Here is a 25,387-nt window from a genome sequence, read left to right as displayed (position 1 = left end):
AATGGGAACTATGTCCCCTGAGTGCTCTCTTTGATAAAAGAATGAGTAGAAACTCAGAGCTGAAACTTGCGAAGTTTCTTCTCTCCTGCTCAGGAGAGACATGGATGTGCTATTTAGTTCCCTAGAGTCTATTAAAACACTCATTTTCCCAGGACTCCAGATTGTGATTGGATTCTGAAGTTTTCTGAGACAGACATCATATTTATTCATGGTCTCAGTGTTAATTTCCCCTGAAGTCACTCATATGACTGCTCTTCAAAGACAACACATTATTGTTTTCCATGCTGATGTTATATAAATAAATAAATACATAAGGTAGTGAATTTAAATTTCAGTGTCTGTCACTTTTCTGTAAGATTGGAAAACGAAACACTTATTTTTGTGGTCCTGAATACTTTCCACTTTTCTTCCTGGTGTAGTAGTCAGCAAGTAGCGATCCTCCAAGAACCCACTCAAACGCAAAGCTTTAGCAGTGACTTGTGCTTCCTATGGGTACTCGGGATTATCAGGCACCTTGCTATTACCTGCCCTTAATGTGATGAAGCCTTGTTTATGCCTGCCGGAGGTCAGCTCCCACGCTCCACGAGCAATACAAGCAGTCCCCTCTAGGCCCTCACTGTCTCTCTACAGCCTTGTCTACGTTTGAGGTGGCATGTAGAATGCTCCATGCTGCCAGAGCCTTTCACTGCGGCAGGGGAAGGCTCCAGCAGTGGGGAGCTGCGGAGCCTTTGCCTACATCTGGAGCCTTTCACTGTGGTATGGAAAGGCTCCAGCAGCGGGACACTACATTGCTGACTGTAGATGTGGGAGGCACTGCTTGGGCACATAGAGAGCTGTGTTCTGGTGTGTCTGTACTCGCCTAAGCAGTGCCTCACTGTCTACACTGCTATTTATATCCCTGTTATCTGGGTGTGCAGTGTCTGTACTCTACCTTACAGGTTAGCAATAGGCACATTCAAACTCCTGAGACTTCCGAGCATCCCCCTGGAGTGTTCAGCCCCTGGTGCACTGGACACTTACAGTATTCACAGATTCATTACTTACAAAGAAACGGTGCACCCCAGCTTACCAGTTCTACCTCAGCTACCCAGGCCACTTAACACACAGCAGTTAGATCTGTGAAACAAGTTTACATAAGAAAGTACAGAGATCCAAGTAATAGCAAGTAAAATATAGAGATCCAAGTAATAGCAAGTATTGGAAACAAATGGTTACAGATAAAAGAAAATCATAATTCATTCTAGACTGGGTAGATACTCTCATATCTTGTAGAGTAAGGGTATGTCTACACTACACTACTAGATACTCTCATATCTTGTAGAGTAAGGGTATGTCTACACATAAGGTCGAATTTATAGAAGTCGGTTTTTTAGAAATCGGTTTTATATATTCGAGTGTGTGTCCCCACAGAAAATGCTCTAAGTGCATAAAGTGCATTAACTCGGCGGAGTGCTTCCACAGTACCGAGGCTAGAGTCGACTTCCGGAGCGTTGCACTGTGGATAGCTATCCCACAGTTCCCACAGTCTCCGCTGCCCATTGGAATTCTGGGTTGAGATCCCAATGCCTGATGGGGCTAAAACATTGTCGCGGGTGGTTCTGGGTACATATCGTCAGTCCCCCCTTCCCTCCCTCCCTCCGTGAAAACAAGGGCAGACAATCGTTTCGCGCCTTTTTTCCTGAGTTACCTGTGCAGACGCCATACCACGGCAAGCATGGAGCCCACTCAGGTAATTGTCACCATTATGTCTCCTGGGTGCTGGCAGACGCGGTACGGCATTGCTACACAGTAGCAGCAACCCATTGCCTTCTGGCAGCAGACGGTACAATACGACTGGTAGTCGTCCTCGTCATGTCCGAGGTGCTCCTGGCCACATCGGCTGGGAGCGCCTGGGCAGACATGGGCGCAGGGACTAAATTTGGAGTGACTTGACCAGGTCATTTTCTTTAGTCCTGCAGTCAGTCCTATTGAACCGTCTTATGGTGAGCAGGCAGGCAATACGGATTGCTAGCAGTCGTACTGTACCATCTTCTGCCGGGCAGGCAAGAGATGACGATGGCTAGCAGTCGTATTGTACCATCGTCTGCCGGGCAGGCAAGAGATGACGATGGCTAGCAGTCGTACTGTACCATCTTCTGCCGAGCAGCCATGAGATGTGGATGGCATGCAGTCCTTCTGCACCGTCTGCTGCCAGCCAAAGATGTAAAAGATAGATGGAGTGGATCAAAACAAGAAATAGACCAGATTTGTTTTGTACTCATTTGCTTCCCCCCCTCCCCTGTCTAGGGGACTCATTCCTCTAGGTCACACTGCAGTCACTCACAGAGAAGGTGCAGCGAGGTAAATCTAGCCATGTATCAATCAGAGGCCAGGCTAATCTCCTTGTTCCAATAAGAACAATTACTTAGGTGCACCATTTCTTATTGGAACCCTCCGTGAAGTCCTGCCTGAAATACTCCTTGATGTAAAGCCACCCCCTTTGTTGATTTTAGCTCCCTGAAGCCAACCCTGTAAGCTGTGTCGTCAGTCGCCCCTCCCTCCGTCAGAGCAACGGCAGACAATCGTTCCGCGCCTTTTTTCTGTGCGGACGCCATACCAAGGCAAGCATGGAGGCCGCTCAGCTCACTTTGGCAATTAGGAGCACATTAAACACCACACGCATTATCCAGCAGTATATGCAGCACCAGAACCTGGCAAAGCGATACCGGGCGAGGAGGCGACGTCAGCGCGGTCACGTGAGTGATCAGGACATGGACACAGATTTCTCTGAAAGCATGGGCCCTGCCAATGCATGCATCATGGTGCTAATGGGGCAGGTTCATGCTGTGGAACGCCGATTCTGGGCTCGGGAAACAAGCACAGACTGGTGGGACCGCATAGTGTTGCGGGTCTGGGACGATTCCCAGTGGCTGCGAAACTTTCGCATGCATAAGGGCACTTTCATGGAACTTTGTGACTTGCTTTCCCCTGCCCTGAAGCGCATGAATACCAAGATGAGAGCAGGCCTCACAGTTCACAAGCGAGTGGCGATAGCCCTGTGGAAGCTTGCAATGCCAGACAGCTACCGGTCAGTTGGGAATCAATTTGGAGTGGGCAAATCTACTGTGGGGGCTGCTGTGATGCAAGTAGCCCACGCAATCAAAGATCTGCTGCTATCAAGGGTAGTGACCCTGGGAAATGTGCAGGTCATAGTGGATGGCTTTGCTGCAATGGGATTCCCTAACTGTGGTGGGGCCATAGACGGAACCCGTATCCCTATCTTGGCACCGGAGCACCAAGCCGCCGAGTACATAAACCGCAAGGGGTACTTTTCAATAGTGCTGCAAGCTCTGGTGGATCACAAGGGACGTTTCACCAACATCAACGTGGGATGGCCGGGAAAGGTACATGATGCTCGCATCTTCAGGAACTCTGGACTGTTTCAAAAGCTGCAAGAAGGGACTTTATTCCCAGACCAGAAGATAACTGTTGGGGATGTTGAAATGCCTATATGTATCCTTGGGGACCCAGCCTACCCCTTAATGCCATGGCTCATGAAGCCGTACACAGGCAGCCTGGACAGTAGTCAGGAGCTGTTCAACTACAGGCTGAGCAAGTGCAGAATGGTGGTAGAATGTGCATTTGGACGTTTAAAGGCGCGCTGGCGCAGTTTACTGACTCGCTTAGACCTCAGCGAAACCAATATTCCCACTGTTATTACTGCTTGCTGTGTGCTCCACAATATCTGTGAGAGTAAGGGGGAGACGTTTATGGTGGGGTGGGAGGTTGAGGCAAATCGCCTGGCTGCTGGTTACGCGCAGCCAGACACCAGGGCAGTTAGAAGAGCACAGGAGGGCGCGGTACGCATCAGAGAAGCTTTGAAAACCAGTTTCATGACTGGCCAGGCTACGGTGTGAAAGTTCTGTTTGTTTCTCTTTGATGAAACCCCCCGCCCCTTGGTTCACTCTACTTCCCTGTAAGCTAACCACCCTCCCCTCTTCCCTTCGATCACCGCTTGCAGAGGCAATAAAGTCATTGTTGCTTCACATTCATGCATTCTTTATTCATTCATCACACAAATAGGGGGATGACTACCAAGGTAGCCCAGGAGGGGTGGTGGAGGAGGGAAGGAAAATGCCACACAGCACGTTAAAAGTTTACAACTTTAAAATTTATTGAATGCCAGCCTTCTTCTTTTTGGGCAATCCTCTGTGGCGGAGTGGCTGGTTGGCCGGTGGCCCCCCCACCGCATTCTTGGGCGTCTGGGTGTGGAGGCTATGGAACTTGGGAAGGAGGGCGGTTGGTTACACAGGGGCTGTAGTGGCAGTCTGTGCTCCAGCTGCCTTTGCTGCAGCTCAACCATACACTGGAGCATACTGGTTTGGTCCTCCAGCAGCCTCAGCATTGAATCCTGCCTCCTCTCATCACGCTACCACCACATTTGAGCTTCAGCCCTGTCTTCAGCCCGCCACTTCTCCTCCCGGTCATTTTGTGCTTTCCTGCACTCTGACATTATTTGCCTCCACGCATTCGTCTGTGCTCTGTCAGTGTGGGAGGACAGCATGAGCTCGGAGAACATTTCATCTCGAGTGCGTTTTTTTTTCTTTCTAATCTTCAGTAGCCTCTGGGAAGGAGAAGATCCTGTGATCATTGAAACACATGCAGCTGGTGGAGGAAAAAAAGGGACAGCGGTATTTAAAAAGACACATTTTATAAAACAGTGGCTACACTCTTTCAGGGTAAACCTTGCTGTTAACATTACATACATAGCACATGTGCTTTTGTTACAAGGTCACATTTTGCCTCCCCCCATCACGTGGCTACCCCCTCAACCTTCCCCCCTCCCTGTGGCTAACAGCGGGGAACATTTCTGTTCAGCCGCAGGCAAACAGCCCAGCAGGAATGGGCTCCTCTGAGTGTCCCCTGAAGAAAAGCACCCTATTTCAACCAGGTGACCATGGATTATATCTCACTCTCCTGAGGATAACACAGAGAGATAAAGAACGGATGTTGTTTGAACACCAGCAAACATACACTGCAATGCTTTGTTGTACAATGATTCCCGAGTACGTGTTACTGGCCTGGAGTGGTAAAGTGTCCTACCATGAAGGACGCAATAAGTCTGCCCTCCCCAGAAACCTTTTGCAAAGGCTTTGGGAGTATATCCAGGAGAGCTGCGAATGCCAGGGCAAAGTAATCCTTTCACATGCTTGCTTTTAAACCATGTATAGTATTTTAAAAGGTACACTCACCGGAGGTCCCTTCTCCGCCTGCTGGGTGCAGGAGGCAGCCTTGGGTAGGTTTGGGGGGTACTGGCTCCAGGTCCAGGGTGAGAAACAGTTCCTGGCTGTCGGGAAAACCGGTTTCTCCGCTTGCTTGCTGTGAGCTATCTACAACCTCCTCCTCCTCCTCCTCATCATCTTCGTCCCCAAAACCTGCTTCCGTATTGCCTCCATCTCCATTGAAGGAGTCAAACAACACGGCTGGGGTAGTGGTGGCTGAACCCCCTAAAATGGCATGCAGCTCATCATAGAAGCGGCATGTTTGGGGCTCTGACCCGGAGCGGCCGTTCGCCTCTCTGGTTTTCTGGTAGGCTTGCCTCAGCTCCTTCAGTTTCACGCGGCACTGCTTCGGGTCCCTGTTGTGGCCTCTGTCCTTCATGCCCTGGGAGATTTTGACAAAGGTTTTGGCATTTCGAAAACTGGAACGGAGTTCTGATAGCACGGATTCCTCTCCCCATACAGCGATCAGATCCCGTACCTCCCGTTCAGTCCATGCTGGAGCTCTTTTGCGATTCTGGGACTCCATCATGGTCACCTCTGCTGATGAGCTCTGCATGGTCACCTGCAGCTTGCCATGCTGGCCAAACAGGAAATGAGATTCAAAAGTTCGCGGTTCTTTTCCTGTCTACCTGGCCAGTGCATCTGAGTTGAGAGTGCTGTCCAGAGCGGTCAAAATGGAGCACTCTGGGATAGCTCCCGGAGGCCAATACCGTCGAATTGTGTCCACAGTACTCCAAATTCGAGCCAGCAAGGCCGATTTAAGCGCTAATCCACTTGTCAGGGGTGGAGTAAGGAAATCGATTTTAAGAGCCCTTTAAGTCGAAATAAAGGGCTTCATCGTGTGGACGGGTGCAGGTTTACATCGATTTAATACTGCTAAATTCGACCTAAAGTCCTAGTGTAGACCAGGGCTAACGCTCACCAAAATCCTTGCAGCGTGTTACAGCCAGGTTGGCTGAGATCCTGCTTTCATGAGACACGTTGTCAGCTTGCCTCCTAGGTGAAGGACCCAGAATGTTCCTTTGCTCCCTCCACAAGCTGTACAAGTTCCATCCTTTGTCTTTATTCACAAACAGGACACCGCTTGTTGTTGATTTCATCTTGTAGATTTCTCAACTTCTTCTTCTCTGGCTCAATTTGCAAGTAGGCCTGCATCGTGAGACATACCATACACAAATGACCAGACCAGGAGATAGATGTCTGCTACCTCCTAGTCTGAAAGGAACATTTCCAAGGTAGATCACCTGGTGCCCTGCTTTAACTCCAAGACCTTAAGAACACACAAATTTTAGTATAAGTACATAACTCCATAAGTATTATCCGTACATCCATTTCTGAACGATTATGACAACTAGTGGGCTACTGGATCTCGGTAGTGACCTCACAGAACACCCTCCAGTGAACTATTATGCATATGTCTGACCCAGGGGATCCCTGTAAAACCCTATGTGCCCTCTTCCGGTTGGCATCAAGGGTCCCTGGGTCACAGTGACCTTGGCAGTGTTAAGACTAGGCTTGGCAGAATACTATTTTTTTTATTTCTTTGCAATTTTGCTGATTAATATCAAATTTTATTATTTTTTTAAATGTTTAACTTTTTACTTTTACAACTGGGGGAAATTAAGAGGGGGTAGGGTTGGGGTTAGGGCAGTACTGATAGTGTGGCGGCCAAGGGTTCCCAGCATTGACCGTGGGCCTGCAAGGGGCTCCCTGCATGGCTGAGGGGCCCCAGACACTGGAACACAAGGTGTGGGGAGTCTGTGGTCCTGACCTGGCAGAGCAGAGACCCCCAGCCAGGCTGAAAGGAGAAGAACAAGCCCTCAGCTGTGGGGCAGGCCACCCGGCTGCTGAACAGTTCCTGCCTGGATAGGGATCCCTTCCGCAGTAGAATGGCCTCCCCCACAGTCTAGGGCTCCTCCTCCTTGTAATCCTGGCTGGGGGTCTCTGCTCTGTCCCACCAGGACCGCAGCCTTCCTTGTGCTTGCACGGTTCAGGAGTTGCTGACCCTGTGGTTGTGCAAGGAGCCATCTGCAGCGCTACTGTCACAGCCCTATTCACTCACTCCTGGAGAGGGCTCCCTGCCCTGCCACAGGGCCAGTGACACCTGATCCCTGCAGGCACAAGGTGCTCTGAGAAAACTGCGCTCACTTGACCTTTACAGATGGATTTTTTTCGTCAATTTCAGTGTGTCAGCTGAAATCAATGTTAGCCAACATTTGTCATTTAAATTGAATTCAGCCACACTAGTTAAGACAGAATAACTTCCCAAGCGAACAAATGTGAGACAGTCAGATGTGCTGATCTATTGATACAATGGTTATAAAAGTATACGAGGTTACTGTTAAAGTTTTGTGTTAGAGTACAAGTTTGATCGAGTTGGAGTATGTAGAGCTTTTGGATATCTACTGGAGGGGAAGTGAAAGTCTTAAGGAGGGTTGGCAAGCGTCATCAGTAGTGTTGTAGGCAATATGAAGGTGGAAAGGAATACATCAATCTTTCCCCTCAACTTCTTATTTCAACCTGCTGCAACCTTAACTGCCAGTGAATATAGTTTTATTTGCTAATAATTAATTACACAAAGTGTGCTCTGTTAATAATCCTAGACTAGTTAAAATTAACTGCAAAATTAGATAATTAACGCAGTCTTTTTTGTTGTTGTAGCCCTCACACTGGGTGGCAGCGGTACCAATCTGATGTGCCAAAGATTCCTACAGCTTGCATTTCAGTGGAAGATGCCGAAATGATGGCACGGATGTCATCCCGAGGCACCAGGATTGTTGTGACCCTGAAGATGGGAGCCAAGACCTATACCGATATTGTTTCCTTTAACACCGTGGCAGAAATAGTTGGGAGCAAGTACCCAGAACAGGTTAGTGTGAATCTGGAAAAAGAGTGACTCATATTTGAAAACTAATAACTTTCATTTGCCAGCCTACTGCACTCTGTACATCTTGGCTTTATTTGCTTTCAAAACAGCAGGCCAAATTCAGCCTTGGTGTAAGGGAGAGTGTGGTACACCTGCATAAGGACTACTGGGCTCTAAGGTGAGAGAGCTCAGGTAAAATATGGAACTTGAACTGATCCTCTTTATTTTCAGCTATGTCACAAGTTCAGCTTTATGAAAGGGTGCATTCCTTATGTGGATATTTGCCTTTCACAAAAAAAAACCTAAAACAAAACTATGTTAACAGAGGTTAAATCCTAATGCTAGTAAAATAAGTTTCAGTATTTTAAATGACAAGTTAGCTGGTGTCAAAATAAAACAAACAAACTATATTTGGCCATGTAGTGCCCTTGAACTGCCTTGATCATTTACTGATCTGGTAATCTGCATTAGGTCTTCTAGTCAGTGTGAATAAATGAAGTCCTTCTGTAAGTACAAAATACTTTGAAGAGAGGCTGTAAAGCCAAGCAAAGATAAATATCAGCTGTTGAATTAACTTAGTTTTTAATATAAAAAACAATTAGCCCTTTAATGAGCTCATTGGTTCTCATCACCACTGTATTTCAGTGGAGTTACTCCAGTGTAAAACTAGAGTAATGTTCTGGTGAACTTAACTAACTAGCTGCAAGTTCAGTTTAAATGTTGCTGGTTTGAAACTGAAAGCTACTATCTCAAGATTTTTTTCCACTTTCTCTATTTTTTAATTTCCAGTTTTTATAGCTTAAAATCAGTCAAACCAAATTTGTAGTGGTAGAAAACTTGTGCCTGAGATGGGGCCTTTTAATGCCAAGTTACATCATGGGATACTTTTTTTGGTTGTACATTTATAATGGAAATGCTGATGTAACCTTTAACTATGGCCGCACTAGAAATCCCTGCTAAAATCAAGCTACGAAGCCAGAATCCTTTTTTAAACTTCAGTTTTCTAATTTTAATTAAATATAGGAGTACTATATCTTTATCATAGTCCTTTAAAAATCATACTTGTTTCATATTTTTATTTGCTTTAATACTGTTTTGTCCTTTAATAGTGTTATAGTTTCCGCTACGGCTTTGAATTATGACAGCTAGGAACCCTGGAGAGAAGTTAGTGTAATCCTTTTTCCTGCCAAATGGTGAAGCTTCTGAAAACTCTGCAATGACCATTGTGGTTGACAGGTTTCAGAGTAACAGCCGTGTTAGTCTGTATTCGTAAAAAGAAAAGGAGTACTTGTGGCACCTTAGAGACTAACTGGTTAGTCTCTAAGGTGCCACAAGTACTCCTTTTCATTGTGGTTGAGTGGTTAATATGCCATCAGTTATGAATTTAGCCACATGAAATGCAACCTTATTGAACAAAGTCTTAACTCTTAAGATTGTTAGCTGTATCCTAATTTATGTCACGTGACTTTTTAGCAACACTTCTGAGTAGCTATTGTATTTATCCTTCCTGAATCATACTTGATGTACATAAAAATTATAGTATTTCACTGCAAGCATTATAATATCAAAAAATTGTAACCTAAAAGATTTAAAGTAGAAGGCCCATGTATATTCTCTGTGGCTATCTTCACCTGTCTCTTTCAGTAGCCCAACAAGAGAAATATTCTTGAACTGAGCAGCAAAGATTTTGGTGGAGATTTAGCCACAAGATCCCCACTGATGTTAATGGCCGTGGTGGCATATACACCTTTAAAATGTAACCCAAGAAACAGAAAATAAAACAAGTGAACATTGAGGGTTTTCAGTACTGGTTTTTCACAGGAAGTTAATGCATGTTTTGCCATACAAATGATACATTGTTACTCTGGTAAAAACTGGAATCATCTAACTATTCATGCAATCAAATGCAATGTAGAATTAAACTCTTAGGATGCACTTTATGCAAAAGAATCTTGGAATGCATTAAAAACTCAATGGAATAGAAAGGTGCTGTTTTTATGAGCCAAAGTCTCAATTAAAGTTTTGCATTAAAACAATAGCAAATTTAACCTTCTGAACCTGAGTGAGAAATCAACAGTGGGTGACATAAGTATTATAAAAGCTTCTAAAGCCATATGTTTTGAACAGTAAGCAGGGACGTTCAAAACACCATCATTAGCAAATGTGCAACTAGTTGGGCACCTAAGGTAGAAAATTTAAGGTATGTATTTGTCTGTGAAGATCACTGCATGATGCAAAGCCAGTCTGATGTTGTGCATTGTAATGTGTATCAGTGTTTGTACATTAGAGATTTTGGTAACAGTAGCTGTGGTATGGACTAGAGTTTAATACAATGCAATGGGAAAAATGTTAACATAAAGTTAAGGTTGCTTGGCAATATGATACCCCTTTGCAGAACACTGAGTTGAGCAAAACTGAAATTTATGAACACCAGGAGATGTGATGTTAAGGTTGCCCAAGCAATCTTAACTCAGCAATGCCCCTATATGCCCATTAACACGTGTACCTTTACTTTGCCAACCCCACAACTGCTGAAAAGTACAAGCTCTTTTCCTCCTTTTACAACCCATTCATTCTCACCTACAGGATTCCATCTATTAAAAGGACAAAAAAAGGAAAATTTAATTAGGGTTGGTCTACAGGGTGGCTAGGGTGCACTGGCAGACCTGGCGGTGCAGGAAGGGTGGGCTGCTGCAGGATGGTTAGGGTGCATTGGCAGACCTAGAGGAGCAGAAAGGATGGGCTTCAGGAGGTTGGCATGCAGGAAGGTTGGGATGCAGTGGGGTTGGGGTGCACTGGCAGACCTTGAGGTGCAGGAAGGATGGGCTGCTGCAGGGTGGCTAGGGTGTACGGCAGACCTGGAGGTGCAGGAAGGGTGGGCTGCTGCAGGGTGGCTAGGGTGCACTGGCAGACCTGGAGGTGCAGGAAGGGTGGGCTTCAGGTGGTTGGTGTGCAGGAAGGTTGGGGTACAGTGGGGTTGGGGTGCACTGGCAGAGTTGAAAAGTACCATACCTCCTTCACTTGAACTCCTAACATTCTCCCCTCTCAAGAAGCATTTACATGTCTAATTTTTCTCCCAAACACTTTGATTACGTTCCCCCAGAATGAAATTGCCACCCATTATTCACAAAGTGCAGCCACCTCTAGCCACTCAGTTCAAAACTCTTTTGTCTTACATGGGGGATTGTGATTAATTTATCCTTAGATACGTTAATTGAAGGCTCAGTTCACAGCCATCAAGATGTTTGTGATTCATCCAGTCATTAGTACCTCTCAGTTTAACAGTACAAGACAACAGAAGAAAACAGGGTTGTTTTTTTTGGAGGGGCACAATAACTTAGGAATCCCTTGGTCAAATGACTTCAAATTTGAATCACTAGCCCTACCCAGAAACCCCTATGAGGCACCCCAATTTTCAAGGCAATCTGAGTAACCGTTTGGATTTTAGAGCAATGGTTCGCAAAGCTGGTTCGCCGCTTGTTCAGGGAAAGTCCCTGGTGCGCTGGACTGGTTTGTTTACCTGCTGTGTCCGCAGGTTCGGCCGATCGTGGCTCCCAGTGGCCGTGGTTCGCTGCTCCAGGCCAATGGGGGCTGCGGGAAGCAGCGTGGGCCAAGAGAAGTGCTGAACAAGTGGCGGACCGGCTTTGAGAACCACTGTTTTAGAGCACTTATAAAAGTTGAGTTTAAAATGCAAAAAATAGCAGGAATGGAAACCCTTTGGCCTTTTTTCCGTATTGGCTCTTACACACTGTAATATATGTACATTTTCTTAAATACCATTCTGAGTTTGGGTCCTCCAAATATTTAGTGGGTGCCATGTACTACCATGGGTAAAACTTGATAGACTGAGAGCTTTTTGATCTGCATCACTACTATAGTTTGATCTCTAGCTCTGACCAAACTAGAAACTTTTTAAAAAATTGCTAGGGGAGTTGGCAGCTTTTATCTCCAGAACCCCTGGCTCAAATGACTCCACATTTGGAACATCAACCCTACACTGAACCCTCCTGAGACACACCAAATGTCAAAGAAATACAATGAAGCCTGTTGATTTTAGAGGACTTAGACAAATCCACTTTTAAGGAGATGACATGATGCCACCTTACCTGTAATAGTGCTCCTGAGCCATTATATAATGAAGTTACAGGTAATAGCTTATTAAATCTTCTCAAAAGATTTGTAGCATTTTTTTTAAAGGGCCACCACAAACCTAAATCATGCTGGTTTGAAAATTTTATCTACTATTGTTACATGAAGCTGCGAGAATGGATAAGAACTGTAGATAAGTAGATAAGAACAGAAGAGTCTGTTTGGGCCAAAATCACTTTGGGGAAGAAAGCTACTAGAGGTTCCTCTGACATAGTATTTGTGGTGTACGACAGACAACCAGAATCTGGTTTGGATGTGGATAGGAGACCTCTTTAATGTTTTTAATTAAAAAAATACTACTGGGAATTGTGTGATTATGGGAGACTAATTTATCAGATATAGCTTGGAGGACAAGTGCTACTAATAACAGTAGGGCCCAGATTTTCCTGGGTGTGATAGCTGGCAGATTTCTTCACCAAATAGTCACTGAACCAACAAGAGGTGAAGCCATTTTAGATTTGGTATTAGTGAGTAGTGAGGACCTCATAGAAGAGCTGGTTGCAGAAGACCACCTTGGTTTGAGTGATCAGGAGTTAATTCAGTTTAAACTAAATGGAAGGATAAACAAAAATAGATCTACAGCAAGGTCCTTGATTTCAAAAGAGCTAACATTAAAAAATTAAGGGAATTAGTTAGGAGAGTGGACTGGACTGAAAAAACTCAAGGATCTGAATGTGGAGGAGGCTTGGAATTATTTTAAGTCAAAGTTGCAGAAGCTATATGATGCCTGCATCCCAAGCAAGGGGAAAAAAATTCATAGGGAAGATTTGCAGACCAAGCTGGGTGAACAAGCATGTGAAACAGGTGATTAAGAGAAAGCAGAAAGCCTACAAGGAATGGAAGATGGGGGGAATCAGCAAGGAAAGTTACCTCTTCAAGGTCAGAAAGCGTAGGGGGTAAAGTGAGAACTGCCAAAAGCTAAGCAGAGTTGGACCTTGCAAAGGGAATGAAAACCAATAGTAAGAGGTTCTATAGCCATATAAATAAAAAGAAAACAAGGAAAGACGAATGGGACTGCTAAACACTGAGGATGGGGTGGAGATTAAAGATTATCTAGGCATGGCCCAACACCTAAACAAATGCTTTGCCTCAGTTTTTTAATGAGGCTAGTGAAGATTTTAGGGGTAACAGCAGGGTGGCTAACGGAAACGAAGGTGTGGCGGTAGAAATGACCACATCTGAGATGGAAGTCAAACTCAAAGAGCTTAATGGGACTCAAATGCGGCTAGCCGGGGCTCAACTCTCTCCGGGGCGGCGGGGAGCCACAGCAGCTCACTACACACAGATAATGTTTGGGGAAATTAGTCTGGCTGCGGGAGTCTCCCTCGGCGGCCCTTGCGGCAACTGAAACAAGCACCGTAAGCCCGGGCCCTGTGTCAGGGCAGGGCAATAATAAGTCAGGTGCTCAGGCCCTCCGGCAGGGGCTGAGCAGTAGCAAACTGTATATAGAAATAGGCCCAAGCCCTGGGTCAGGGTGGGGCAAGTAAATCAGTAGCTCCGGCCCTCAGACAGGGGCTGGGCAAATAGTTCAATGTTAGCAGGCCCAGGCCTCTAAAGGACCTGGGAGAGGGGGAGACTGCCACTGACGAGTTGGGTGGCAGGGGGGACGCAGGCCCTCCCACTCCACTGCGTCCCAGCCCGGGGCCCTAGCAGCGGCAGAAGACCCGCTGCTGTGTCAGACGCTGACATGAGCTCTGGCAGTGTTACAGCCAGACTAGGGTCGGCTGTCCCCGGGCTACTTCCTAATCCCCCCTCTTCGGGTACCTGGGTCCAGGCGGTGTCCTCCGGGGCGTCCAGAACCATGGGTTCCTCAGGGTAGCTGGCAAGCGACAGGTCCAGCAACTCCTCCGGGTAGCGACCGCAGGGCAGGTCCGGCAACTCCTGACATGCACCTTGGGCCGCAGGGGCTTCCCAGTCGTGGGCCAGGGTGGAGGCGGCTGGCCTTCCCGGCGGCTGGGCCCCCACTGAATTCTGAGGACAAGCTTTTATACTTCTGGGTCGCCGCCTGACCCTCTGAGGGGCGAGCTCAGAGCTCCCTGGCTCCACCCACTCCGGCACCCGGATGGGCTCGTCCCTCTCCAGGGCGGCGGGAAGCCACACCGCCTCACTACAGGGACTAAATCAGGGGCCCCGGATCATCTCCATCTAAGAATATTAAAGGAACTGGCACATGAAATTGCAAGTCCAGTAGCAAAGTTTTTTAATGAATCTGTAAACTTGGGGGTCGTAATCTATGACTGGAGAATTGCTAATATAATTCCTATTTTTAAGAGGGGGAAAATAGTGATCCAGGAAACTTACAGGCCTGTTATTAATTCCCTAACCATGAAGATGCAAAATAGTCAATCTACTGAAAAGTTTTCAAAGCAGAGAACTCATAACTTTCCCACATACTCATCCTTTGTTAACTTGTGCATACTCTACTTGATTTTCCAGTTAATAAGTGGAGAAAAATGCTTGTCTGAGTACGGTGCAGAGAATATACATTTTAAATGGCTCCTAATTCTGTGATCTAGTATAAATACTGTACAACATAACAGAAGGATATCATTCGCTTATTTAGGACCATGCATAACAGTTGCAGGACTGCTTCACCCTGCTTTTTGCGGCTTTGTTTTTACAGAATAAGTGTGGCTTTACTTTGAGTATTACAAGCACAAAATGTATTAATAAATACTTTATTCCACTTAGCCAAATTTTAGATTGGATAGAACTTTCTAAGTGACAAATCCTAGGAATGGCCTGAATTACAGTGATGCCAAGATACTGGAACATGAAGTTCCTTCCCAATAAATGATTGATATAACAGAGCCTGTTCCACAAGGGAAATAGCATTTTATGTACTTACGCATTCTTCGTCTTCTCCCTACTTAAAAAAAAAAACAATCTTCTCCTGCAATTTGCAATACTGGGAAAAACTCCAGGGAATAACAGAACATGAAAACTGTCCATGTTTTGGATCTGATACACATACGTAAATGCATGCATGTAAAGACTGGAACCATTTGTAGACAAAAACAGGGTAGTTCACTGAAGGTATATAACACTCATCTTCAGGGTGTTTTATGGGCTGTCATCAATTCTAAATATGTTCACAAAATGTTTATCCATTAGCCCTTTGATGTGGCTTCCAGTAATCCATTTGATCAGACCAAATCACGCATATGATAGAAATGTGAGTAAGGACATTTTACAAGTCTGTTGCCATGAAGCTGTGGATTCCATTGTTAAATTTTTGCACTGTGGCTTTCTCACTCCTCTCATTCAGTTACCATATTCAAAATGTTTGTAAGCACTGTTTCTAAGCACTGCCATTTGGGCCTCTTTCCTGTAGCAGTACACTGAGACTTTGCCCCTACCTCCCTCTAACAAGACTTTGGCAGTTAATTTCAGTCATCACAAGGAGGTGTGGCTTTTTGAAAGTGCCAATTCATCACTTCATAGAAGGAGCAGCCTAATAGCAAGAGGAAGTAGAGATGAAAATGTAACTAAATGAGCTAATATAATCAGGGTTTTTTTAAATTTTTACTTTAAGATTTATGTTCATGTTAATTTCCACTGAAATGAATGGTACCCCTATTTTTTCATTTCTTTGGGACTTGGGCAGTCACCAGGTTTAATATGAAGGCAGACAACTAAATATTGACAAATGATATAAGCTCTTGTATACAAATGCAAAAAGTCTAAATACTAAGGTGGGTAAACTTGAGTGTCTAGTATTAAATGAGGATATTGATATAATAGGCATCACAGAAGCTTGGTGGAACAATGATAATCAATGGGACACAGTAATATCAGGATACAAAATATATATGAATGACAGAGAGAGTAGGTTGTGCTGGTAGGGGAGCGGCACTATCTGTGAAGAAAGCATAGGGTCAAATATACTAAAAATCTTAAAAGAAGCAAATTGTACCATAGAATCTCTATGGATAGAAATTCCATGTTTGAATAATAGTATATTCCTATTGCTATATTCTTATCGACCACCTGATCAGGATGGTGACAGTGACTGTGAAATGCTCAGGTTGATTAGAAAGACTACAAAAACAGAAATTTCAGCTATCCACATATTGACTGGAAACATGTTACCTCAGGATGGGATGTAGAGATAAAATATCTAGACACCGTTAATGACTGTTTCTTTGAGCAGCTAATCCAGGAACCCACAAGGGGAGATTTGATTTAGTCCTAAATGGCGCACAGGCTCTGGTCTAAGAGGTGAAAGTAGCCGAACCACACGGTAATAGCGACCATAATGTAATTAAATTTAACATCCTTGGAGGGGGCAAAATATCAAAGAAACCAACCACAGTAGCATGTAAATATACAAAACTATACAAAAATGAGGAGGCTGGTTAAATGGACATTAAAAGGAACAGTCACAAGAATTAAATGCCTGCAAGCTGCATGGAAACTTTTGAAAAACGCCATAATAGATGCTAAAACTATATGTATACTCCAAAGAGCCCCTTCCCCCAGCAGTAATAGGACCAAAAAATGCCACCAGGGATACACAGCAAAGTAAAAGAGATGGTTAGATATTGTGATGGGGGACTCCACTCACCGCCAGGCTGGCACCTCCTCCAGGCCACTCTGGGGATTAGCTCATGAGGTCGATGCCCCTTCCCATGGCTGCATGCCGTCACTCCATCTCTCTCTCAGGTCTGTAGCCCCTCTCACTCCAGGAACCACAGCATCCTCTTCATGACTCAGCCCTCCAGCCAGATCACCACATGCCTTCTCTTCTTCTGGGGGATTGGGGAGAGTCTCTTCTCTCAAGCAGGCTTAGGCTTATGCACTGCTCTGCTGGTGCCACTTCCCCAGTGGCTGGCTGGGGAACCCAGACCCGCCCTCTACTCCAGGTTCCAGCTCAGGGACTCCAGTCAACAGTCAAGGTCTGTTCTAACCTGTACCTTCTGCATTTCCCTGAGCCCTTTCCTAACCTTCTGGCTCTCCCTCCCTTCTCTGGGTCTGCCAGCCTCACCACTCCCTCCTCCTAGAGAGCAACTGCAGGCTACATGTCCCTGCAGTCTCCAAATATTCCTCCATCTTCCCCGGGGTGACTGCAGCCTTTCCCAGCAGCCCCCTTCTGTTGCCAGCTTCCTGGCTTATACAGGCCCTGCCTGTTCCTGTACAGATGAGCTTCTTCTAATTAAGGCTTCTCTCATAGTCTTAATTCCCCCCAGTGTGCCACCTACTAGGCTAATTGGTCCCTCTGGCCTGCCTTAACCCTTTCAGGGCAAGTGTGGGGAGAACACCCCATCACAAACAGAAAAAGACATTTTAAAAATTGAAAGTCGAATCATACTGAGGAAGACATAAAGGAACATAAACTCTGACAAGTCAGTGTAAAAATATAACTAGGCAGGCAAAAAAAGAATTTGAAGAGCAACTTGCAAAAGACACACAAACTAACAGCACATTTTTCTTTTTAATACATCGGAAGCCGGAAGGCTGCCAAGCACTCAGTGGGGCCACTGGATGATTGAGGTGCTAACGAGCACTCAGGGAAGATAAGGCCGTTGCAGAGAAGCTAAATGAATTCTTTGTATAGGTCTTCACTGCAGAGGATGTAAGGGAGATTTCCACACCTGAGGTTGTCTTAGGTGACAAATCTGAGAAACTGTCTGAGATTGAGGTGTCATTAGAGGAGGTTTTGGAGCAAATTGATAAATTAAACAGTAATAGGTCACTAGGACCAGATGATATTCACCCAAGAGTTCTGAAGGAACTCAAATACGAAATTGCAGAACTATTAACTGTGATATGTACCTATCGCTTAAATCAGCCTCTGTGCCAGATGACTGGAGGGTAGCTAATGTAATGCCAATTTTTAAAAAAGGCTCCAAGGCCAATCTTGGCAATTACAGGCCAAAAAAACCCTAACTTCAATACCAGGCAAATTTGGTTGAAATTATAGTAAAGAACAGAATTATGATCCAGTTGATACAGTGTATTTGGGCTTTGAGTTTAGAAAGGAGACAACTAAGGGAGGATATGATAGAGATCTATAAAATCATGACTGGTGTAGAGAAAGTAAATCAGGAAGTGTTATTTACACCTTCTCATAACACAAGAACCAAGGGTCACCCAATAAATGAATAGGCAAGTAGGATTAAAACAACCACAAGTAAGTACTTCTTCATACAATGCACAGTCAACCTGTGTAACCTGTTGCCAGGAGATGATGTGAAGGCCACAAGTATAAATGGGTTCAAAAAAGAATTAGTTAAGTTCGTGAGGATTGGTCCATCAATGGCTATCAGCCAACGTGATCAGGGATGAAACCCCTCAGGGTGTCTCTAAACGTCTGACAGGGAGAATCTGGAACAAGAGGACGGGATAGATCACTCCATAAATTGCCCTGTTCTGTTCATTCCCTCTGAAGTGTCTGGTGGTGGCTGCTGTCAGAAGATAAGATACTGCACTAAATAGACCATTGTTCTGACTCTCTATGGCCATTCTTATGTTCTTGTGTTCTTAATATGATGGATCTTATGGGGAAAAGATGGTTTTTGATGACAGTAATGCCTACAGTTCATTTCAAAGGAAGGTTTGGTTGTCACAATAAAAACACCAAGCAGTTGATGTACCGAAGTTAATTTTGTAAACTTGGCTGCTTGAAAAACATTTTTTTCCAAACTGCCAATGGGGCCTAGTTAATTTCAGACTTTAAAAGTATGATAAATTTTATGGTCTAGAGCTTCGCAAAAACATCTAAAACCAAAACTGTCAATTTGAAATTCAAGAGCTAATTGAAACCATTTAAAAGAATGCGTCTGGGTAAGTACTAGTGCAAAGTTTGCCCTGCAATTGTGAATGGCTTCTGAATCCCTAAATAGTTTATATTGGAAACATCATATCTATATCATTGTAAGAAACAGTTCTACACACTAACTGACTTGTTTCAGTGTGGCTAATGTTGTAAAGGGACAATAATAATTAAAACATTTATATTGTTTCATGTGTTTTCCAAATAGTATTATAGATATTGGTGTAACAAACAATGGGTTGTGGCCATTTTGTAATGGTCAGATGGTACAAAGTGTCTGAATTCTGCCTGGAAATGGTCAGTGAAGAATTCCCCCTTGCTGAGGAGAATTTTCTACTGGCACAAACTACTCGGGAGTAAGCTGGGGTGTGTGGAAGAGTGGAATTTTGCTATGCTGATCCTCTACTGCAGAGGTGGGCAAACTACAGCTCGCGGGCCACATCCAGCCCACAGGACCTTCCTGCCCGGCCCTTGAGCTCCAGGCTGGGGAGACTAGCCCCTGGCCCCTTCCCCGCTACCCCCCTCCCTTGCAACTACGCCACCACTCTGGCCCGCTGCCCCTGTCGGGTAGCACAGCGGTATGGCTGGCTCTGGCATGGTAAGGGGGCGGGGGGTGGGGGGTTGGATAAGGGGCAGGGGGTCCTGTGGGGCAGTCAGGGGACAGGGAGCAGGGGGCGGTTGGATGGGGTGGAGGTTTGGGGGGGGCAGTCAGGGGACGGGGAGCAGGGGGACTTGGATAGGGGGTGGGATTCCAGGGGGGCAGTTAGGGGTGAAGGTTCGGGGGGGGGGTGGTCAGGGGATGGGGAACAGGGCGGGTTGGATAGGCATGGGAGTCCCGGGGGGGCCTGTCAGGGGTGTGGATAGGGGTCGTGGCAGTCAGGGGACAGGGAGCAGGGTGGGAGGGTCTCGAGAGGCGGTTAGGGAGGGGGCAGTCAGCGGTCAAGGAGTGGGGGGGGAGTTGGATGGGTTGGGAGTTCTGAGGGGGGCAGGAAGTGGGAGGGGGTGGATAGGGGGCGGAGGCCAGGCTGTTTGGGGAGGCACAGCCTTCCCTACCTGGTCCTCCATACAGTTGCACAACCCCAATGTGGCCCTCAGGCCAAAAAGTTTGCCCACCCCTGCTGTACTGGCATAAGATCCCTAAGGGACAGTGGCAAAAGAACAGTTACTAGTTACTTTCACGCCAGGGCTATGCTGGGCCAGGATCAGGAGCCATAACTGATTTCCTGACAGCCACCGTCCCCAGTGCCCGGTTCACAATGGCGCCAGTGGTGCCACAGAGCCGGGCCCAAACTCAGAAGGGGCCCCGGCCTGCACTGTGCCCTGACGCCCCACCAGCCCGCTGGCTCCCCTGACGCCCGCCCACCACTTGCTCCTCTCGGCCAGCCCACCGGCCGACCGAGGGCTCCTCTCCACCCCCTGGCCCCACCCACCAGTTCTCTCTGCCTTCGGGCTGGACTCCAGTGCACTGCCAGCTCCAGGCAGTCTCTGCCTCCCACCACCTGTGGGGCTCCACCTGTCTCCCCGGAGCTGAGCCGCCTGGGACTGGTGCAGAAGCCTGGCTAGTCTCAGCCAGTTGCGGGGGTGGGGAAGGGACAGAGCTGGGGGGCTTGGCTGGGCCCCTCCAGGCAAGTGGGTCCTGAGGGAGCCCAGGTGGGGCAGGCCCTGGCCTGGCTGATCTCATCAGTCCCAAGGGGCTGGAGCAATTCCCCACCCTGGGACCAGCCCAGGCTGCACTGGCAGCTCAGCCTGGCAGACAGAGTCACGTTCCAGCAGGGCCGATGAGTGTGGCCGGGAGGCAGGGCATGGGGGAGTGGGTCTCTGGAGGGCCTGGGGGGAGGTGCTGGGCTGTGAGGGGGCGGGGAAGATCTCTTTGTTTGTGGCACTAAAGAGTGGGGGTTCTGTGTGGGGTGCTGGGCAGTTGTGGTGGTGTGCAGGGCGCTGTGCATTTGTGGCAGGGTCTGGGAAGGCACTGGGCATAGCGGGTCCCGGGGGGGGGGGAGGGGGGGCTCTGCCTATAGGAAATTGGGGGAGATGTTCTGGTGTTGGGAAGGGGGGCTGTGTGGCCTGACATGGGCCCACCCCTGAGGGGAAGGGGCATGCTGGTAGCACAGAGCCCAGCGGGCCATTGTGCGTCTGGCAACTGCCGGTTTGTAAATAGTGCCCTCGCACTGGGCTGGGCAGAGCGGGGCTGCCCCTGCCATGCCATGCCCCATTACCCCTGGCTGGCCCCTCGCTCCGTGGACTGACCCATGGCCCATTGCCCCCATGGGGGGCCCACAAATAAGTTTGGCGCCGAGCGCACAACAGGTTAATCTGGCCCTGACCGTCCCCAACACCAAGTAGAGCTTAAATGTTAGAGTGAATTGAGCTCAGTGCTGCAGTCATTCTGCTGTTCTTCATTTCACTCTGATACCTTGTTGTAAATGCAGGAGGTTTGCCACAAGGCAAAGCACTTTCTGGACTTTATCCTTCCTTTCAGACATAGTTGATAACGTGTACATTTCAGCTATCTGCCCATCCCAATTTCTTTTTTTTTTCTTTGAAGCAAGTCAGATTTTTGCCTGCAGCTCCTTGTTAGGGCTTTGCTCCTCCACTCTGTTGTCCAGTGTTTAGAAGAGTATATAGCTCGTACCTTTCCCAAATTACACCAAACTGCTGCAAAAATTGTGGCATTAGAATCTGAAATGTAACCTTGAAGGAATTTATTCTCTTGGCCAGCAAATTTATCTGAGTAATGCATAGACTTGTAGTCCTGCTGATTGATTGTAAGCGCATAAGCAGATGCAATGTAATATTTTTCTTCCCACCCATTCCTTTGTTGTTTCTACTCCCACACAACATTTGATAGAATTACATTGGGATTTTCCAAACATACGTAGGTTCTACAGAACAATTACAGAAGCTTTGTTTCTCTACTGTTGAAGATTTTTTTATTTTATAAAATTATCCTAAGTCCCTCTTGCATTCTGATATTCAGGAGTAGGTGAGGTCGTTCAGCATTTGGCTGCTGTAACCCTTGCCTGAGGCATCAAAGAGAAAAGAGCAGAACATTATGATGTATAAAACAGTAACTATATATTTATATGGTACCTTTCATCCTGAATAAATAAGTGCCAGAAATATAAGTGCCAAATGTCAGAGATTAGCTTAAAATATCCACATGCACATACAGAAAGAATCAAGTGGCTATAATAATAAGCTTATGTGGTAAGCACTGACGGTGTGCTTTCACTGTGCAAGATACCAGTTATCAAGAGAATCCATGTTTCAGAGACTTTTTATCTAGGAGATTTTTTTTAATTCATTTTTTTCCCCACACATGGGAGTCATGGAAGAAGTGCCTCTCCGTGTTCAAATCTCTTTTAAAGATGATAGTGGGAGGGGTCTATAAAACATGGGTTGGGAGGTTGTCCGATGCATAGGAGAAGCAATTGAAAAGAACAAAATCAAACCAATACTTCTATTCCTCTTGTCAAAGTCACAGGAACCTGTGGACTTGGCTAGCCAGAGCCCCATATTCTTTTGCAAATGATATTGCAAAAGAATATGGGGCTCCTGTGACTTTGACGAGGAATACCAGTATTGGTTTGATTTTGTTCTTTTCAATTGCTTCTCCTATGCATTGGACAAACTCCCAACCCATGTTTTATAGACCCCCTCCCACTATCATCATTTTATATATATAAAAAGCATTCATAGCTACGTTCAGTCTTCATAATGCTGCCTCTGATATCTGTCACAGTCTGTGAGCTTTCAACCATGGTCGCTGTAAAGGGCAAGCACCAAGAACATTGTCGAATGCTCAAGTGTAAATTGCCTAAAGAAAATCCCTCTGTCACAGTCCATCTAACCATGCATACGTTATCACACGGGGGTGGAGATGGAACAGTATTATGTCATGAAACAGAGTGCTCTAGCCTGTACTGATTTAGAAAGTGGAGTTGAGTCAATGCTGCAAAGATCTTTTCGTTTTTTTCCCCCTGGAGCTCTTAAAAATGTTAAATAGAAATAGCATTTTCCTTGTGTTAAACATCTGAACTCAGCAGGGAAAATATTTATGTTGCCTTAGTACTTTTGTATCATTTAGGATTCTGGGCTTTATTTTTAAATTGTATGTCTGGGCCTAATTACCATGGTGCTAAATTTTTGGTTTCAGTGATGTCAACTGGACAAAGATTTACTCATCCCTGCTTGTGCCAAGTGGAAAGCAGTTTAATATGCTGCTTGCAAGAGAAGGTATTTAATGGAATAACATTTCTGCATTCTAATGGAATTTGTTGATGTAAGATATAATGATAGGTTTAGAGACCTACTTTTGTGGTGTGCAGTTCAGTAGATTAGGGCATATGCTACAGTCTGAAATGTGGAAGCAGCTATCATCTGACTTCTTGGCAACAAAATGATCTGTGAAATCAGACAAATCTCATATGTCCTTGAAGAAGAAGAATTGTGATACAATGTGCTGTTCTTCCTGTCATAGAACATGAAATACTCTTGTTTTTCCCTTTCTATCAAGTAATTGGGAATAGGAGTTCAGATCAAGTTAATTTTGTGTGTGAGTGAGAAGGAAGCAAGAGATCTTGAACTATTGACAGTTATTCTTATTTTGTCTTGTCTGATGAGGGCTTTTTACAGCAGTTGATTCATTGTGGTGGTACAATTTTGCTTCCTCATCTTTTTTATCTGTATTCACAGACATCCCAACTTTTTGGATCTCCATTCCATCCTTTTTCATGTCTTCTGCTTGGTGTCCATTGAGCTTTGCTTATATGCCAAAGTGCTCCAGGGAGCTGTTCATTTTAACGGGCACAATATTTAGAAGATGCTTGACTGTCTCCTTAGCCTGTACTCTGCATTTTTAGAAGTCTGCTCCTGTGATACCACATAAAAATAGGCTATAGCTTATAAAGTAGGTTTTGGAAACAAGCCCAAATCCAAAAACTTCTTTTCATTCATTAATTTTGGGGGGTTTAATCTTTAAAATAAGACCTGTAAAAGAAGAAATAATTGAATTCTGCTCCCATCCACTAAATGTAGCACAGTTTTCATTGGTTAAGTCAGCACTGTTTTAGATATATATGGGTAAGGATGAGGCTGGATTTAAGGAAAGAGTGTTTATCTGAAAAGACGACTACAGTTGGTTTGTTCCTCTTACACAAGAGACTGGTGATTCTAGTACTTTGGGTTATATGAAAGTTATGTAAGGTACATGATTTAAAAATAATGTCATGTGACAGAAACGAAGTAATAAAAATAAACCTTTCCTGCCTCTCGCGGAAAAGGTTGGGGGGGAGGGGTGATATAGTTTATTCCAGGGTTGAGATGGAGAATGTAATATCATAAAGAGAAGCTAGTGCTTCTGTTTTGACCTGGGAGAGAACAAAAGAAAATATCCCCAGTACTTTTCGCCAAATTCTTTCCTCATTTACATTAGTGTAAATTTTGAGTAAGCTCCACTGGAGTTGTACTAGAGCACCGAGGGCAGTATCTTTTCTTTGGGGGCTGAGCAAAGATCAACGCCAGCTAATAAATTCCAAAACTTCAAAGTATGTTCTAGATATCAGTGGCAGAACCTTATTGATTTTGGCAAAAATTGGAAAATCCAAAAGAGGAAAATGGGAGACATATGGAGTCCGTGGCATCTGGCTAGCAGAGCCAGCAGCTTCAACCACCTCTGTAGTTGTTTATAGATTAAAAAGAAAAGAAGAAGATGGAGAGAGACAGACAGAGACAATGTGGGGGGATAAGGATCACAGAGAGAAAGAGGGATCTTGATATTGGAGGAGCACAAAGACCCCCTGGGGAAGGTGAAAACGGGGAAGGGGGGTGTATACAGAGTTCCTGCCATGTTGGAGAAGGGAGGGATGAGGGGGGGACAAGGGGGGAATGCGGGTGTATACAGAACCCTTGGCATAGGGGGAGGATAGGAGCCCTTGGCATGTGATGGGCACACAGAGCCCCTATGTAAAGGGCTGCACTAACTTCAGGTTCACTTCCTTGCAGCTAGATCACCCCATATGGTGCCCCCTGTCATCATAAGAACGGCCATACTGGGTCAGACCAAAGGTCCACAGTGGCCAATGCCAGATGCCCCAGAGGGAATGAAGAGAACAAGTAATCATCAAGTGATCCATCCCCAGTCTCCCGTTCCCATCTTCTGGCAAACAGAGGCTAGGGACTCCATCCCTGCCCATCTTGACTAATAGCCATTGATGGACCTATCCTCCAGAAATTTATCTAGTTCTTTTTTGAACTCTGTTACAGTCTTCGCCTTCACAACATCCTCTGGCAAGGAGTTCCACAGGTTGACTATGTGTTGTGTGAAAAAATACTTAC

At 45.7% G+C, this 25,387-nt stretch overlaps 1 protein-coding gene across 2 annotated transcripts in view; it reads left to right on the top strand.

Annotated features, from left to right (window-relative positions):
- CPQ (carboxypeptidase Q) overlaps positions 1-25,387 on the top strand; it is a 253,374-nt gene that overhangs the window by 90,517 nt on the left and 137,470 nt on the right. For both annotated transcript variants that reach the window (XM_037892236.2, XM_043539322.1), the window contains one exon: positions 7,923-8,130. In XM_037892236.2, coding sequence (XP_037748164.1) covers positions 7,923-8,130 — 208 coding nt within the window. The remainder of the gene's footprint in view (positions 1-7,922; positions 8,131-25,387) is intronic.

The sequence above is a fragment of the Chelonia mydas genome, chromosome 2, assembly GCF_015237465.2.
Source record: "Chelonia mydas isolate rCheMyd1 chromosome 2, rCheMyd1.pri.v2, whole genome shotgun sequence".
Lineage (NCBI taxonomy): Eukaryota > Metazoa > Chordata > Testudines > Cheloniidae > Chelonia > Chelonia mydas.
The sequence above is the reverse complement of the archived record's forward strand: the minus strand, read 5'-3'. Positions and strand labels throughout refer to the sequence as shown.